The sequence below is a fragment of the Accipiter gentilis genome, chromosome 25, assembly GCF_929443795.1.
Source record: "Accipiter gentilis chromosome 25, bAccGen1.1, whole genome shotgun sequence".
Lineage (NCBI taxonomy): Eukaryota > Metazoa > Chordata > Aves > Accipitriformes > Accipitridae > Astur > Astur gentilis.
In genome coordinates, this window is record NC_064904.1 from 12,167,592 (window position 1) to 12,186,815 (window position 19,224).

The 19,224-nt window shown below is 39.1% G+C and overlaps 1 protein-coding gene across 3 annotated transcripts; it reads right to left on the bottom strand.

Annotated features, from left to right (window-relative positions):
• Positions 1-26: 26 nt before the first annotated feature.
• XRCC3 (X-ray repair cross complementing 3) lies at positions 27-18,363 on the bottom strand. Of its 3 annotated transcripts, none has more exons than XM_049828532.1 (8): positions 18,098-18,363; positions 17,241-17,336; positions 16,734-16,871; positions 15,645-15,857; positions 9,053-9,207; positions 6,540-6,752; positions 4,190-4,236; positions 28-3,094 (listed from the first exon to the last, which is right to left on the bottom strand). In XM_049828532.1, exons 2-8 carry the CDS (start codon positions 17,293-17,295, stop codon positions 2,860-2,862), a joined length of 1,056 nt encoding a protein of 351 aa, XP_049684489.1. In that variant the 5' UTR covers positions 17,296-17,336; positions 18,098-18,363; the 3' UTR covers positions 28-2,859. The 3 variants fall into 3 exon arrangements, with proteins under 3 accessions (XP_049684490.1, XP_049684489.1, XP_049684488.1); XM_049828531.1 differs by having other exon boundaries at positions 18,088-18,363; XM_049828533.1 differs by lacking the exon at positions 16,734-16,871 and having other exon boundaries at positions 27-3,094; positions 18,088-18,363.
• Between the last annotated feature and the right edge of the window lie 861 nt (positions 18,364-19,224).

The following is a 19,224-nucleotide window of genomic DNA, read 5'->3' on the forward strand; positions in this document are numbered from 1 at the left end:
TGTTTCAACACTTTTGACACAAGGCTTCAAAGAGGGCAGATGCTTTGTTCAGTCTTCATGAGGGTTTGCACCCCCAAAGTTGTACTTACACAAGATGAACAATATTCTCGATTTCTGACTGCAGATGTAAGTAACTGAAGAAAGGGGTAGAAACTGCAGATGAACATTCAACTGCTGCGAGTGCTGTACTGTTGACTATAAGTTTTTTTTTTTGGGGGGGGGCTGTTGCATTTTAGAGGTTCAGGGTTTCTGTGTGATGATGAGCTAGGAAACACACTGCAACATACTCAACTCAGATTTAAGCCTTCAGCTGGAGAGTTAAATAAGAACCAACACATGCAGTGAATAGAAGACTTGCTCAGGTAAGGTGTTACTTAAATTTGTTGGTAAAAGTGTTTTTCACCAGCTGAACTGGGACTTTGGTTACAGACCTGTCTGTGACTTTAACACTTGGGTCTTATCCCTGCAAGCACTCAGGTTGCAAAAAAAGCTATCAAAATACTACAAAAATGAGCCTTAAGAAGTGTATTGGACTGTTCTGAACATGGTTCACAGTGAGGCAAGCTCCTGGGATTGGAGCCTGGGCGTCAGTGAGGCTCTTTTGTAAATGAATGCCTGGGTAGGGGTTGGCTGACTGCCATTTATCAGCTACATCTGTCTGTGGTGCTTTTTTTTAAGCTCAAATTAGTACAACAGGATGAGCAATGTACTGGCTTAAGTTCCTGTCCCAGATACACAAGCCAGGAATGGAAGAGAATAACTTGAGTGTTACCTATGCTGCATTAGTTTATCTTCATGAAAATTGTGAGGAAGGAAGCATGGAACATAAGGATTTGAAGACAGAGGTAGCTATGCCTCTGAGCTATAGGACTCTCACTTTTTCCTGAGATTAAGTACACAAAGACTTAAGAGCTTCATGGTTGGATTTTATTAAAAAACAGCAAAGCATGGTCATTTTCAAATAAAGAGAATTAAGACATTTATTTAGAAAAGAGATTTAAAGACAATTTGTTATGCTATTTGCACAAGGTCCTCTTAGCTGAAGGGATCTCAGAAGGCACTGAAGGCAACTCAGCCTTCTTTCTGCTTGCTTAGTTTCCTTCCTTCAGCTTCAACCTGTGACTGTGCCTGTTCTCCTCAAAAACTTCCCTGCAGCAGTCACAGTCCCTGTCTTCCTGGGTCTCTGTTCCTTGTGTCATACTTGGTTGTCCTTTGAGAATTCTTCTGTTGGAGTTCCAGCTGACCCAGTGTGCAGCTAGACAAAACTTTTCCTTTCTGCTACCCAGCTGCATGCTTCTACAAGAAAAGATGGCTGCTATATCCCGAGAGCATTACTAGGGAAAGGTAGAGACAGCAGCTATTTCACTAATATAGTGTACCTGAAGAACACAAAAGGAATGTGCCTGGACTTGCCTTTTACCAAGTGATAGACATTCCTCTGAACTTGTGTTTAGGGAAGAAGTTTTTATTGTTCAGCCTATGAGAACAAAAGGTTCTCATTTGCCAAAGACAGAACTGAGCAATGTAACTACACAGAAAAACCTAAGACTCTGGTAGACTTCTTGTTTGGGCAACTTGGGGAAGCAGGTAGAAGGGGGAAATCTGAAAGCTCAATGTGTGATACAAGTGAGCATCATACACTGATAAGAGCAGGCACCCATATAATAGAGGCCAAGTAAGGTCTAAGGCCTTTGGAAAATGTGCACGATTACCTTCATCTAGCTTTCTTTCACACTGACTGCAGGAAAAAAAAGACTAGAAAAAGTAGGTGTCATAGCAGTAGTCTGAGGACAACAGAAAAAGATGTGATAAGATAGTGCAAAGATGGAAAGAAAAACGTTTAAAGCTCCAACACCACCAACAAAGACCTGAGAAGAGTAATAGCACCATGGATGGACGCAAATAGCTAAAAGTCCCTTTCAAAAGCACAGTTCAGCCAAGAGCCTTACAGTAAGGACAAACGATACTACAGGTAGCAATCCAGCAGCTGATCAAGAATGCTATCCAGATCCAACAAAACACAGAGCGGCCTGGAGCTTTGGGAAGAACACAAACAGAGCGCTTGCTCTGAAACTACCTGCTTACACAGCTTCAGCGATGGGCAAACAGACCAAGGGGATGGCAGGGGTGTGGTATGGTATTTTTTTTTAAATGGAAGAGGCTTTTGCTATGAGGGAAAGGAACTGGAAAGCAGGAAAAGAGTGGAGAAGAACTATTTCCAGAAAATCTGTAGAAGTTCTGTAAAGCTAGCATATGCCCATATAGTACAAAAGCAGTACAATTTTAATTCTTACAGCAAGATGTTAACATCAAATACTTTCTGGTATTTTTTTAATCCTAATAACAAGTAGTTTTAAAAGAGGATAGCTGCATTGTGACAAAGCTGTTCTGTGTTATTTTTGGTGACCTACAGGTAGAAAACCAGCTGTACTTAATGTCAGCATGAGGCCCAGAAACACCAGCAAGCAATATTAACTGGTTGAATTTGAACCCCTTTGGGTCTGGAAACAGAGAAGATATACAATTGCAGTAAATACTGTTTCTAGGTTGGCATGCTATTAAAACAAAATTAGAAATCAGGTCTCCCCTAACATAGAGATTGCCACATCACACTTCACTGTGCAGCCTCCACCTGCCCACAGCTTTACTCTCCTTCTGAATACTTGTCTCATGGAGAAAAACTGCTAAACATATATCCAAGTATAAAAAGATCTTCTTTCACAACGTGGACAGGGCTTAATGTAGTCATATAACTATTTATGTATTTCAGCATCCATTTCTGTCATCCAGGAAGAATCTAATTTTACTAATAATTCTTCCTGAAGTAGTTTTGATACATTTTTGGAGCAGGATGCTTTACTATGCAAAGGATGTATTTATTCCTTTTACACCTTCCAATTTTACTGTATAGTAGCAAGAGGATGGAGGGAGATGAGGAGCAAAAACTACTCTTAAAGTCCTCACACTTCCAGTGAGGTGTGACGCAACTCCAGACGATTGTTCAGGTTGTGATATTCGGCTGACCATCAGTCTCATTAGCAGTTGATTCGCCCAGGTTATTCCAAGTGCTGGAGAGACTCTGTTATCCACTACACTATAAAGAAAGCATTACAGATTTCTGCATGTATGAACTTAATATGAAATATCTTCACTTCTGTTGTAACAAAATTACACTGGCAGAAATGGTCTACTGTATCTATATTTATTGTTGTTTGCTATATTTAAAACTATAGATCTTCAGAGACAGAGATTACAGGGTATACTCACAAAATTATATGCTAGGTTCTCTCTATGACAAGGTAACAACTGGAAGAGCAATGCTTCTATACAGAATAATTCGGTCATTCTTCTAACTACAGCCATGGTGAATACCTGCCTCTGTCTTGAGGGGTCCCCTCTTGTGACAAAAAAAATAGCAACAGAAAAATGGCTGAACTTTAAGTATTTGCAGTGTAAGTGTTGGCCCTGGATTCCAATTGAAGGTATATTTAGAAACGTTGGGTAGATGTAACACTGCGTATGTATTACTTTCAACCTGAACTTTAAAATGATTTTTTTTTTCCTGCAAAAGGTGCAATCCCTCCCATGAAAGAATTACAAGATAACCAGGAAAAAAGATTGAACCTTATCCTTGTTCTGTGTCAGTTTCTGAGTCTGGAAGACATAAGCTAGGTGCTACATAAACACATTTTTGCAAGAAGTTAGTTATCTAGTAAATCAAGATTATAGTTAGGATTCAAACAACAAATATGTATGTTTAAATCCTGTTAATATCTTGGTGTCAAAAGATACTTTTTTTTTGGTCTGAAGCAGCCAACAAAACCAACCGATAAGGTTTGGTTGCTATATTTTTTTAAGCAGATAGAAAATGCACTCAGTTACATCAGAGACAAGAAGAGATGCAAAAGTGCTCTTGTGTAAGCAAGTACACCAGCCATTAACTCCAGGGAATTTTTCCCCCTAGCTTGCTGATTAGGGATTACCACCTAAGTATGTATGACAGTCTCTTCCTCTTTACAGCACGTTAGTTATTGCTGATCCCCAGCAAATACAGGATTGCTCGGTAAATGCACTACTGGTCTTAACATGCTCTGGTAGTTTATATTGGAGTTATAAAAAAAATATAATGGTTAAATGCTGCTGTGTACGACATTATTACTTTTCTGTTGCGGATGACTGACTGACTTACCTACAACTGCACTGAGCAACTTCCGACTCACTCACTGCATCGGTCACCTAAAGCAGAGAAACAGCATATGAAGTTGACCTGTAGTTACACATTTGTTTTTAGCAAGCAGAAGAGCAGGGAAAGGAAAAAAGCCAAGAAAATCCCAAGTTATGGGATCACATATTAAGCTGAGTTAGAAAACCCTTAATTCTTTCAAGACAAACTAAAAGGGAGTTGTGAAGCATTATCTTAGTTTACCATGCTACAACTCTTTAGATAGCTACAGCCTATATGAATTTAACTACTACTAGAAGCTTAATTTGTTTAAAATGCTTAATTTGTTTAAATTTAACTACTACTAGAAGCTTAATTTATTTAAAAGAAAAAAAACAAACGGGCAAACAAGCACACACACACACACAAAACTGTTCTGTAGATAGATGTTTTCTGTAGATAAAAGGTACTGAAGCCCAAATCTCCAAAAGGTGTCCTGTTCTCAATGATTTCACTACCTTTGAAAGCCTGCTTAATGGAGCAGTTTGCCTTTGACTACAATCTAGAGAAATCCACACCTCTTGACTCTCTCTTGTCTTTTAATGTCATGATTCTTCCACACAAGTTCTTCACAAAGTACAACAAATTAAGGTATAGGTACTTCTCTAAATGTAATGTACAGAATAGATTACTTTACAGCCAAAATCTCTCTCAATGTTATAATATTCACAGTTTATTTCTATAACTACACACTTGATGTAATGAGTCACCTTCCATTAGAACACAGTCCTGAAGGACTCTTTGTTAGCAAATGGTCGGACTGTTGTCATTCAGCGTCCAGCACTGACCTCATCTATTGTGAGCCAGCACCAGTGGAAAACTCCCATCATGGGAAGGCAGATCTAAGCAGCTCATTTAAATGACTCTTTTCCCTCTCATGCTGAACTGTTCTAAGGTAGAGGCTGGATATATCTAGACTTGTCTTACGCTTAAATCGCACCTTCTTTTGCCTGCTAGATGTGCCCTCAAAACCCGCAGGAAAAAGGCAGACAGCCTTTTCCGAATGCCCAAGCTCAGAGTATCCCAGAAACTAGCCAAGGAACTTGGTTGGCTTCATAGTGTAAACGCTGAAACACAGAAACGTTTTCTTAATAAAGAGCAAAATCCAAACCATGCTTCCCAAGGAAAACAAATTGTCTCTACTCATACCAAAATTCAGAAAGCAGTTACAGGAAATCTCAGTTTTCCTTAAAATCTAGCTTACCATATGAAAGATTATGCAAGAAAAAGTTGGTTAAAAAATTAGGAGTAACTCAAGGCTGAAATTGAAATCCTACTAAATCTTAATATGTATCTTATTGAAAATAAAAACACTGTGCATGCCTGAAAACTGTTCAAATTACTGCTATGTATGAATTCCAATACACTCCCTTCCAGTTATGGTAGCAAGTGTAAGGTTTTACACACTGCCCATTCAGTAGTTCCAAAACTACTACGGAACAGAAACAAATCAAACAAAAGTTGACTTGATGTTTCGTGAACCTCTTTCTTCCCAAGATAAAAATTCTTCTTGTTTGTGACTTCTCAAGCTCAACTTTTCTCCCTACCTCTTTTCTTCTGCTGTGAGAAGGAAACCTCAGGGCTGAGTACTCATTCAGTTGATGGAAGGGCCTTCCAGAAAGGAAGCTTCGCAAGAGTGGCCTGCCTGCACATTTACCTACCCCCTTCTGAGGCCACATTCCAAGTGTGAACGCTTCATCTCCAGCATTCATATGCTCCTTCAATTTGCAATTAGACTAAGAGCAGTAGCACACCGCTTCTATAGGACAGAAGTTGTGTCTTGGCTAGTTTTCTCAAAAGAATATTCTTTTTGACTAGTATCATTGTGGCCTTGTTTTGGTTTCAGCTCGAGTCAGCTTGCGTGCATTCTAATGCTTTAGTAATCTCAGCAGTTACACAAAAATACAGCAAGGTCCCTGGTGTTTCACTGTCTCCTGTATACGTGGAATATAACTGTGCAAGCAGAATTCCCAGAGCAATCCTGCTGGTGATGGCATTTGAAGCTAGTGTTAAGAAAGAACACTGTTATTTTAGTTTGATGCTTTGTGCAGTTGCTATACTTACCTGTTTTCATTAGCTTTAATGGACAACCTTTGAGAACATTAACAGGCTATAAAAGTTTAAAGGATATTCTTAAACTTTGAGAAGTTAAGATGTACTAGTTTAAAGTAGATCAGTTTAAGGAAGTTTCAGTTTCCATCAGTCATTAATATTCAGCTGACTTAAATACAACACCAAGAATTGGCATACACAGACCCCCGCCCCAGCCATTTATTAGATGGTCCCTATAAAATGAGAAGCAATTTTGATGTCATACCTGATTAATGCACATTATTGGAGTCCTGAATCTAGTGCTTAAACTGTGAAGCTGTGCTCCAAATGTCTGCAAATACCGAGCCTTCATAACAGAATCTGAAACTCCAAATTCACATCGGAACAAAGCGGCAATAGAGTCTATGACCACCAACCGCACCATGCCTCTTGTGAGCAGTAGGGAAATCCTTTTAGTAATGCAGTTGTGAAAGGTATCCTACCACAAAATACAGTCGCTATTAAAACAGCTCAAATAAATAACTCGATTTGTAAAATCAAGATAGTAACTACAGACATCATCACTGAAATATGAGTGGATGGAGTTTCTAATCATACAGTGAGTTTGTGGACCTTTAAGTCTCACTAGTAACCATTTTTCGCAAATGTTTTCTGGTTTTACCTTAAGAAAAAAATAGAGACCAAACTGCAATGTACAGTTATCTGCAGCTCCGACTTAAATCAATCATTTACTGACATTTCAAAATCTCAAGAATGCAATACTACAATCCTAAACCATTCCTATTTTGCAGGAGTGGTTCTCACAGAAACACTGAGGACTCAAGACTAGCATTAAATATTCAAAACAGACGTTAGAGACTATGCTGCTGTTCCACTAATGACATATTAACTGTAAAATACATAGTTGCTACATCAAATCCCTATTGATCAAGAGTCTTATAAACATGAGTAGCTGCAACTTATATCCTCCCTATTAAGTTTTACTAATTGAATATTTTGAAGTCACCAAACATTTCAGTTGCAAGAAGTTTAACAAGTATTTTGTAGGGTGCAACTTCTATCACATAAGAATAATTATATTAGTCAGATGAAAGGTCCTTGTAGCCCAGTATCTTGTCTTTAAGAGTGTGGTCTACAGCAGCTAAGTAGAAAGGAGAAGCAGCTCATAGTGACAATCTCAACTTCTGGCCATCAGAAATTTCAATGTTGGCAAAAAAAAAGCAATAATGTGAGGCACAGTTCTTCTGATTGCTGCCACTCTTTACATCTAAATAGAGGTTCACATCTAAGAGCTGACATGCATCCGAAATTACATATCCTCCAGCATTCCACAACTTTTAAAACTAAATTGTAATTCTCAAGTCTGAATTACAGTAAGATCTATTCTACTAAATGAGCTGCTTTTTACAAAATAATATTATACTATCAAAGGCCTTTTTTGTTTTTAACCTCACTGGGAGAAATTACTCTGAAGTATAGATGACTGCTTACCATTCTGGAAAATTTTTTGTTTGTTTTGTTTCACTTACTGGTATATCTACAGGAACCTATGTTGCACTTCAAACACTTCAGTGTTTGTATGTGGTCCTTCTGTTCATACAAGACTCATTCTTTTCAACTGAATACACGAACAACTGGATTCTTCAGAATGAAGCAAGTCAAAAAAATTTTGTTGTGCAAGAAAATACAGAACATTATTGTGATTTGGGTTTCTACTTCAGTTGCTACAATCTGCCTACTCTATATAGCAATGCATTCTACATATATTGAAAGACACAAACTGAATCTATACGTAGCAATACATTAATTGTAATAATCTATTGTATGGTTGCTGGACTTACCAGCGAGTGTAGTGTTGTACTTTTAAGGGTATTTTAGAGAGATGTACATACTACTATAATGTGATTCTTTCCTTTTTACAGTAACATACTCTGTAGCTTCCAGAAACTACAATTAGAACTTGAATTAATACTTCCAGTGAAAGGGACACGGAAAAGGTAGCTTAGCTGCTGCCTGGACCACACAGCGAATAAGAAGCAAGCATACTAATGTACAAGATCTTCTTACACTTGCAAACTACGATTAAAAAACCCCATCAACTGGAATGATTTAACAAGTGCTACTTTTGAGCATTAGAGAAAACAGAACTTCTGACATTCTATTGATAAAGAGCATATTCATGGCTACTTAAGAAAAAGCACAAAAATGTGGGTTCACAAGGCAAGAATACAGCACTGAAGTTTGTGTCTTCTCCCCTACAATTCTAATATGATGTCTTACAGGCACAGGGGCAAGACAGCTGCACTGCTGTGGTTATTCTGTGTCATTACCTATTCCAGGCACCATTTTTTATATCTTTTCCTCCTACCTGCTTAATTTGCAGTTTAACAGCTCTGGTGTTATACTGCAAGTTAGTCAGGATACACACGACCTTTTGCATATATATTTATATCCTGTCTCCCAACAAAACTGATGTCCCTAGGAGCTGCAGTAAGACTAGTATCAGTAAGTCTACTACATTTTAATAAACATAACGCCTTACAAAAAAATCCATTACATGACTCATTCTAAAAAATATTAAGTTATTTTTTAATATCTTTCATAATAAAACACTGTAATAGACAGTTCTCTAACAGCAAATTGCAGAGATTAAGAAGTATTCATTACAGATCCTAGTTCACTTTTAGCCTTCTGAAAGGTCTCCTGTATCAAAAAAACCCTATGGTTACTGGATTATAGTGTAATAATTATGCATTCTTAATTTGTGCTACTACTTACTAGGTCTGCTGCATGCTCAACAAAAATACTGTTTCCAAATTTGATCTTCTGTATGATTTCAGATGGAACATCCACACGCAGCTTATGTTGTTGATCTATGAGTTGTTGCAAACGTTTACTTGGGAATACATCTTCTGTACAAATGTACACAGCTCCTACAGTCAAGGAAACCACTTCTATTATTACAACAGGGTTTTTACACATGCAGTTGTCTTAACAGCACAAAAATAAAGCAATACATTCTGCACTCAAAAGCTAGACATATGTACCTGGAAATTCATGTTACTTTTTTTTCTGCACCCATATTGAATCAATGATGAATAACAAAAAAACCCACTCTTATGACTTCCCTATAGTTGCCAGGTCCTGCTTTTGGTGCCTGCTGACGCAATTGATTTTTGTACTCTCCACTAGGTGACACTCATTTTGCACAGCTGCGGAACATCTGACTACCTAACTTGGGTGATGACGAGTATCATAAATAGAGCGACACTGCATAGTTTGCCTGGTTTTGTCAGAAATGCAAAACACAGCACTATACTATGAAGAAAATTAACTATCCCAGCCAAAACCAGTACAACTAGTATTTTGATTAATTTCACTCACTGTTTTCAAGTTTCTTGGTTTTAAGTTTACATACGGAGGGGTACTTATTGCCACAAGTAAACCAGTGTAAAGAGGATCACTCATCCAATCTCAGTCCAATTAACTCTTCCTGAAAATGGTAGATTAGATAAAAAGCATTATACTTCAATCACATTACTGTGATTGCTGTCTATATATTTTTACTGTGGTTTCTGGTTAATAAGTATGCATTACTGCAGAGAAAATTAACCATACACATCAAAGATGTTGGGGAAAGAAAACAGAAATACATACAATATTTTCTTTATAAAAATTTGTTACTGTTATTGCAGAACTAGCCAGAATTATCAGCTAATACTTACAGGGTTACAGCTAAGGATTAAGTCCACTCACTAAAGTGGTTGAAGCTGCTAACACAGCTTGGCAGCTGATGCACTTGGCAATACGAGACATCCAATGGTCCATCCCTACACTAGCTCTCCAGGGAGCAGAAAGTCCCATTTCCAGATACAACTTCCAAATCCTCTATATATTCCACTGAAAAAAATATGAAACTATATCCAATAGCAGAAACTGAAACATCTCAGGACTGGATGAAGTAAAAATTGATGGTTACTTTAGCAATAAAAATATTTTGCTGGTGGACACCTGTATAACACAAGGTATTGAATTCTGGGAATCTTCTATATAAGACAAAGATGAGCCTAAGCCTAATTTTCTTTAGGACTAAACTTGCATCTTCAGCTTAACTCTCCCCAACCCCACTGTAAATTCTTATGTAAATCACCCTACTTCATATATGAAACATTTTTTAAAAAAATTATTTTTCCAATACAGTCTTATTTTTAAATACTCAGAAAGCTATCAGATAAAGCAAAAAAAATTTACCCATGCCCACTAATTAAAAAAATTGTCTTTGACAAGTAAGAATTAAAGACCTTCCTCAATTATTAACACATGGAAAAATACTTCATCATCATCCACACCTTCTACAGGATGGACTGAAATGTTTCCACAATGTCTATTTCCATTCTACCTAATAACAGGTTCAAATAATAATTTGGCTCCTTTTTACTTTCTTTGGCCCTGGCAGCCAACGGCATTTATCACTAGAATATTCAGTCTCCCTTCTTAATTCCCCAATTTCATTACTTACATACTTAGGTCAGAAGGAACGGAGGCTTGTTAGAAGTTTACAACATTTGACAACGAATAAGGACTACAATAAAGCATTAGTGATCAGAGCAGTCATGATCTGATCACGATTCCTAAACTACAACATATAAAAAACTAAGATGTTGAACCATGAATATTTTCTGTACTTTCCCCACTTTTTTCCTAGCATTAGAGTGGATGGAATTCAGAATTTTAAACTGTGGGTGTAAATGCTGTCTTCGGTAATTACAACTGAAGTCATCTGCAATACTTGTAGACACAAATGAGCACATATACAAGTTTCCATCAGCAAAGGAGGAAAATAAAAAGAGAAAGTAAGTCCACAGTTACTTAAATCCATTAAGTTTATAGTGACATCAGCAGTTTATTGAATACTATCTGAACCTGTATGAAGCTCAGGTGAGGAAAACACAGTAGACTATTAATTATATCACTTAACTGCTTAAGGCTTTTTAAATAGCCAATTATTAAACAGTTAATTAGGTAAACCTTAACTTTCTTGACTATTTCCCTAGGTTAATTTCTCCTAACTGGACTAATTTTTGTATCACTCTCCAACTTGACAGTGACAGCTGAGTATCAAATAGGCAGGTGAGTATCTTTATTAAGGGCAGTTCATGCATTCCTAATCAGATTTTCAGTTTCACAATTTCTAAAAAGCCTGTAAGTCAAGAAAAATTTCTAATCCCAAATTTGACATTATGTATATCTAGCACCAATACTCACTCGATAAGCCTATTATGTCTTGCAATACTTACACCACAAAACTGAAATGAAAATCATCATGGTGCAAATTCAAAACCAAGTGAACAAAGAAATAAAGAAAACCCACCATGATATGTAGCTTCCTTAAGCACATGTGCTTTCTGAATTTCATACTAACAAATGCTATGCTAAATTGTGTTAGCACAGTAACTTACAGTTCCTAAAGTAAAATGGTCTGAACTTCTCAACTACCATTCTTATTCACAGCTGATTGCCTTTTGCATAACATTGCCTAATTGTGAAAGACAGGGATTTCTTTGCCATAAATACTGGCTCACACAGAAACCATCTGCATTCTAAAAATCAGACCTGCCTTAAGCAGTATGTCTCCTGTTCTCTCCTTGGTTTACTTAAAAAGGATGGAACGTCCGTTACTTGAGACTTGCTGGTTTTTCAGATGTAGATTTGCATTTCTAGATAGGTCGGTGCTCCATTGATTAAATAACTGTACTTCGTTCCAGAGTTATTGCAACATTCAAGACATTTCAAAACAGAAAACCTGAGAAAGTTGCTGAAAAAAAATATATTTTTTTCCAAAATTAACTTATCTGGAGAAAAAGAAACATAAAATTCTCCTAAGAACAGTGATAGAAACAAACACAAGGCAAAAGCAGAAGAGTATAAAATGATCAAGCAATCTTACTGTATTACAAACATATATGCAACTGTGGCCCAGTTTCACATTTATACCTGATGAACAAGTAAATTGAGGCAAACAAGGTAATCCTACAGCTGTAATACATATAGGCAAAAAAGAACAGCTGGAGAAGCAAAAATCTGGTCCTCTCTGCTCCACTGGTCCAGCAACCTAGATTTAAAATTCCTGATAAATAGATACATACCACTCTCTTCGTAAAATCATGACAGCAATTTTAAAGTTCAAATGAACACATTTATTCTGGTTAATTTTTTTTTAGTGAAACACTTGTATAAAAAAAATATCAAGAAGATCAATTCCTTCTTAAGAACAGTTCCACTTCATAGACTACTTCCTGCCTCAGTTTAGTTTTGTAAATACCAGCATTCAGTCACCTGCCAATCTTCTACTCTGCTGTAATGTTTCTTTGACACCTGTTAAATATACTACAGCAGATATTGTACTCCGAGTACATAATTGGTCCATTTGTGATTTCTCCGAAATACAGTGGGACAACTTTCCTTTCTTTAAGTGCTGCTCATTTCACAAAACAATTATGTAATTTTCATCTTGAACTTTAAGGGAGTTAAGCCACATAAAATACATCAGATGAGCTTTGCCTTGGCTTAAAATTTGAGTTTCACAGTACAATGACAATAGCATTCTCTCCTACTGGACCTTCATCAAGCCCCTTCAGCTTTTGTTTGTGGTCTTCAGTTTGAACTACAATGAAACATTTGTTTAAGGAGAATACACACCCATGCATTAAAAATACAGGAGGAGCTTTACAACAACGTTACGAGGGCTAGAAGAGATTGACAAATAACTAAACTCAATATTAAAGACCGATGTTGTTAGATGCCTAATTATGAGGCAAAAGCACTCAATATTCACATATATTTAAAGATAAGTGAATTATCATAACCTAAACAAAAAGGGGAGACTAGTACAACACAAACAGAAAAGCCTATGGCATTGCGCCATTTACAGTTTATTAGGAAGCTGTCAACGCTGAGAACAAGTCAGGAGTCAGGGTAGTTACCACTTTTGAGAAAGAAGCTGAGACGTGCTTTTAAGAAGCCAGTCATTCCCAGTGATCACATAAGCATCTTTCACCACAGGTCCACAAAAACCAAACAGAAATCAGCTATTTCATCAAATCCCAGTGCTTTACTGTTATTTAGGCTGATAAAAGTGCTATGCTGGTTGTCGACCAAAAAACATCCCAAAACCAAACAAGCAAAAATAAAAAACACTAAAAAACCTCACCCTCAAAGAAGGACAAATTTTGAGTCCTATGAACATAATCTGTCATGCACCAAACCAGCTTGTTACCAAGAATCAGCAGCAAACATTTTTTTCTAGTTCAGGATTCTAATATGTTTATAAATTTGTCACATTATATTCATTTATTACTTATGAATATGGGCATATAAAATAAATTCAGCCAACATGCGATTGACCATAACTGACATTCTTAGAATGGCAGAAAGATGACCTGGAGGCAAAAGATGTCCTATTTTCTTTGTTTGCTGCCAACCTCCTAGCACTGAGACTCATAAACAAGATTAGCACTAAGTCAAATGAAGTAAATACACAATAAATCTATACTGTCTAAAGAAATGTACTTCAACATCACCACCTATGAGAAGGGAAGTTTCTAGCACTAAAAAAACCCAACCAACCAAACAAAAAACAACCCACCATAATTTTAAATCATTAGCAAAGTTTTAGCACTGAGATTAATCTTCTATTGGTGGTGCTAGACTTCTGTGATAGTTACTAAGCACTGTCATTCTCAAGTTTCCTAAAGAATAAAACTCCTCATACTTAACTTTTAATTTTTAATTCCTGTATTTCTCATAAGAGACTCAACAGAACCCTTATTTATAGACTACAGAGAAATCAAGTTTCATTTTCTAAGTGCTGTGCAAACAATATATGCTGCTATGACTGTATGCAGTCTAACATATGGCAAGATAACCACACTGAGAGTTAAAAACTGCAAGAATTAGGATTCCACCACTCCCTTAGCTCTCCAGCTCCTGCGGCAGGATATTTCTACCTTCTATGCCTTTAAGATCCTCAAACACTCTCTCCTCTCAGCCTTTGCAAAACGCTCCGGTTCTCCCACAGGAGTGTTGATATAATGGCCATTCTATCCCATCTTCTGTGAAACACTTAGGAGTGGGTAGATGGGGAACACAGACATGACAAAGCAATCATAATGGCACCAAGTGCTAGGTGCATAAGAAACAAGAACCATCTTCAAACACAAAAAATGAAAAGACTTGCCATTTTGTAGCCCTACAAGGAAGCCTGTAGTCTGGTGCAACAGACAAGCGTGCCATTAGGATGTTGGGCACCTTCTCCTGTACTCCTTTCTGGTTTGTTCCTTTCTTTCAACATAAATAAGGAGAAATGCTGGGGCATGAATAAAAATGTATTCGCATTCAAACTATTTGCAGCAGTTAGCAACTACACATGAAGGAATAAAAGAAAAATATATTAGTGTCCTGGTTTCTGCTGTGATTAATGATGTAACTTAAAGCAATGTAAGCCACAGGCTAATTACCGCCCTTTAAGCAAGATCTTCATCTGGACTTTCCATGATTTTTCCACATGGGTGGATACAGTACAAGAAATAATTAAGTTTCCCCACAACAAACTGCTGAGCTGCCAAATTAAACCCAGCGCTGCATGGAAAGAAGAGCAAGATCACAGCCAAAACACACCTAAGGCAGACTACCAGGACACTGAATTCTCAGAAGTGACACAAGTTTCCTGCCTTTCTAAGACAGCATATGATACTTAATAAAAAAAAAAAAAATAATTATGAGTTAGATTAATGTGATAGATGGTTACAAAAACCGTACTCTAATCAAAGAATAAACCTACTTACTTTGGCAAAACCAGGAAAATCGCAGGTACAAAACAATGTCAGCTTTCTTCAATCAGATTTCCATCACTTTTAATCTGTAAATCACTTTAATTATTGTTATCAAACTAAATATTCTTTGAAATTTGAAAGCCCCAACTAGGGAATATATACCCAAGATCTTTGAGCAAAATTATCTGACAAGCTGTTTTGCTGTGGTTGTTATCTGAGGAGTCAGTAAGTACTTATGACAGCACTGCTTTTCATATATTGTTTGCATGTGTCTTAGTTTAACCCACAGCAGCAGGCAGGTAAACAACAGCCAAGAGTAATTTTGTATTAAATTATGTTGTGATGCAGGGCATATGCACAGCATGCTTTTCTCTCTATAAAGATGCATCACTAACTAACTAGCTTACTACTCATGCTATCGCAGAAGGGCAAGACATGCACTGAATACGTGCATCTACTTCAATGCACTGGTGATGGTCTTAAAGACAGTATATTCCTCCAAATGGCAAATTAATCAATATTTACATTTCAGTACTTACCAGATTCTAATCCACCATATTTGTAAGGATACTGCACACAAAGGCACAGTTGTAAACTAATCTGAGTCTTCCCAGCAGAACTTTCCCCAGCAAGTTCTGTGATTCCCACTAAAGGAATGCCACCTTTTAACAAGGTATCTAGTACTGAACATCCTAGGCTTAGCTTCTGGTGTTGGGAGGTGAGATGATCTTTATCTTGGTAGAGCTGAAGTGCTGCAGAGTTTTGGATTTTTTTAAATGAGTAAAAAAAGAAAAAAAAAAAAAGGAGTTTCATTTAGTATCTTTCGAACACACAATGATACAACATAGAGGCTGTATACCAGCTTTATATCTACAAGGGATGCTTTCTTTATTGATGGGAATTTTTTCAAATTCAGCCTGGTCTTCCCCACCTCCCTTTCCCCACAGGCCCTACTAACTGAATGCCTGTTCAAAAATTGATAGTTTACACTGAGCCCTTTCCTCTTCTCAAACTTTTTTTCCTTTCTCTGCCTCTAAGGAGTCTCTGTGGAAAGCTACACTGGGCAAATACTGCCAGCAGGGTTCAGGCACAGCAATTCTGAAAATGGAAAGCTATAGCAGATTATGAAGCAGCATACCAGGCATCGGGCCAAGGCCTGAAGATATATGTAAATCACAAGAAAATAACTTCCAAGTACAGAGCTGCCATGAAGTGTTTGTACAGGAGGAGCTATTACATCCTGCTTGGTTTGGGATGAGGTATTCATACCAAATCAGTTCATAGAGTTTATAATATATCATATAAATTTTTCAACTAGTCTTAGTCCAAAAGGGAGAGGGAATATTTTTTTGATCTAATCAAGTTTTCCAGACTGGAGAATCATTTTGACCTGTTTCAGACAGGCTTGATCCTGAAGAATGACACCCATCCACTTCCATCTACCTTCAAGGTCTCAGAGGAGCTGTCCTTAGGAAGGTTAAATAACTCACTACAGCATAACAAAAACACTTGCCTTTTCATTTTCAGAATCACATTATTGTGTCAATGAGGAGCCGAAACCTTATTTTATCCCAGTGATGGTATTATAAGATTTAAGTAGAACACTTTTTTTATATCGACTATATTACCTGTAAGCATACTATTTCTCCTCAGCATGTGAGAGACTGTTTTCAGTAAGCACTGTATATCTGCACTGGATAGTTTCATCAATCTTTGCAAGTCTGCTCCAGAAAGATTTAAAATCTCTTTTATAGATTTTATGTCAGCTGAAATTAGAAGAATTTTTATAAATACCTTTGGCTGGATTACGGTCTTATGCACAAAAGAAAAAGTTTTCCCACTTTCTACTAATCATTTACTTGAAGTTTATCTACACTGCATTCTTGCAAGCAAGGCAGTCAACACTCATTTTCAATATATCGACACATGCTACACAATTGTTTTGAAAATTATTATTGAAGCATGGGGAAAAGCCACTACTTCTGATTACTCAAAAAACTTGCTTATGAAATACTTAATTACTGTTCTAAAATGTTACTGTACATCTATATGCTTACACCCACAAACACACAATTATGTAAAGGAAGACACTATGGTGACAGACCTATTAGGGAAACACTGGCAAATTAAATTACCTTTCTTAAGGGCAGCAATTACTTTAGGGTTCAAGTCAAACTGGTCCCAGTCCATTTCCCGATACAGCACTGAGGCGAATTATGTTATTAAAGTGGCTTTTATCAGATACACATGCAAGAAAAAAAAATAAGCATTATTCAACGTGAAAAGTTTGTAGGAATATTCTTTTTTATAACAATGTATTTATCAGTTATCTTAGAAAAATAACGATTCAGCACACTGGCAGAAGTATTCTCAGATGGCTGTTTACATATATGCTATTAAAGGGTTCAACTGATAATACTGCAGCTAAGAATTACTAGTAATTTTAACTGCTTGCAATTCCGCATAGTGCTTCTTCTCTGGATGGAAGCTCGCAAATACGTTAGACAGTCATTTCTAACCTGCCGCTCCTTACAGGAGGCTTACGTTTTCAAATAGAAGATCTCATGCACGTGCAATTTGGAATGACCCAGGACTATTCATACATTGGACAGTGAAGTATATTTTGATTAGCTTAAAGCAATTTAGCGTTAAAACATTAAAATCAGTTTGCTTCTTACAACAACATTAAACACTCTTTTTAATACTTTGATCTAAACCACGGTAGTTTAGCACTACAGCTGCCTAGAAGAGTACTGTGAGGTCTGTTACCGTTACTCAGATCATCTTTATGAAGGATTGCGGCGGACACGCAGGAGTTCCATAAGAATATGTGACTTAAGGAACAATCCCTCTTTTAACACGGGGGAGGGGAGGTTGCCGTGGATCCCGATTAACAGAACAAGCGCAGGAAAGGAAACCGTTATTTTTAAGCAACACCTATTTCAAGCAACCTTCTGACGAGAGTCAGAGGTCGAAACTTACTGAAACGAACCATGATTATGATGACCTTGCCCAAGCCGTTTTGTGCGCTCCACTCACGCCAAGCCACTCCACCGCAGCTACTGCCTGAGGCACGGGGAAGAGCGGGAGGTCACCGGCAGCCCGTGACTGGAAAGCCAGGCGTGTCCCGGGGACGAGGCTCCGAGAGGGGCCGCCCGGCTCTACCGCAGCCCACCCTGGCACAGAGAAAGGTGAGCGGCAACACCCGTCCGCGGCCCCTCCGTCAGCGGGGAGGGCGGCGAGGGGCGGCTGCAGGGGGGGGGGGGGGGGGGGGGCGGAGAGCAGAGCAGCCGCAGCCGGGCCCGCGCCGCCGCACCGCCCGCCTCGCAGCGCCTCCGGCCCCGACAGGAGCCGCCTCGCCGCTGCCGGAGCCCTCCAAGGGGGCTTCGGCGCGGCCCGGAGGGCGGCTGGCGGCGGCGGAGGGACGCCGGCGGAGGAACAGCGGCTCCCGCCGCAGGGACGGCGGCCTGGGCGCAGCGCCGCCACACCGCCCTCACCCCCGTTACGAACCGCCCCCCGCCAGAGCCGCCGCTAAAGGCCGTAGCCAATCGGCGAGCAGCTTCCCTGCGACGTCGCTAGGCGGAGGCCAATCCAGACTCCTCAAAGCAACCGCGCCGGCAGGACAGCCAATGGCAGGGCACTGCTCAGGGAGCGGGCGGGACGCTTTTCGCTGGGGTAACGATCTCTTCCGCGGGGCTGGACGGGGAGCGGCGGAAGAGAGGGGCGTTCACCGCAGCAGCCACGGATCCTCCGCAGGGCCGACGCCAGCTGAGCCCTCCCCCTGCGCGGCCCTGCTCGCTGATTGGCTATCGCGCTTCCTCGGCCGAGGAATACGGGGGCGTGACTGAGGCACGGACGCCCTGCGTTTCCGGGTTGCGGGGGTGGAGGAGGGGGGCAGCAATTCCCGTTGCGCATGCGCCTCGAGCGCCCAAAAGGGGTGGGGAAGGAATAACACGACAGCCTTAAAGCCCAAGCCGGAGGGGATTGGTTGGGAAGTCCGGAGCCAGTGTTCTATTGGGCGCCTGGAGCGGGTGCGCCTGGACCGGCGGCTCCCTGCTTTCCATTGGCCTTTAGCCGTGCCCGTTCCGAAGGGCCCGCGCGGTCATTGGGTAGCGGCGG

What these genes read in the sequence shown, in the direction of transcription:
- XRCC3 (XM_049828532.1), bottom strand. Translation starts at nt 17,295, where the DNA reads ATGGACTGGGACCAGTTTGACTTGAACCCTAAAGTAATTGCTGCCCTT. An exon ending in ATATGGTGGATTAGAATCTG is followed by an intron (nt 9,208 to 15,644) that starts GTAAGTACTGAA and finishes CCTTGACTGTAG; the next exon opens with GAGCTGTGTACATTTGTACA. An exon ending in CAATAATGTGCATTAATCAG is followed by an intron (nt 4,237 to 6,539) that starts GTATGACATCAA and finishes TCTCTGCTTTAG; the next exon opens with GTGACCGATGCAGTGAGTGA.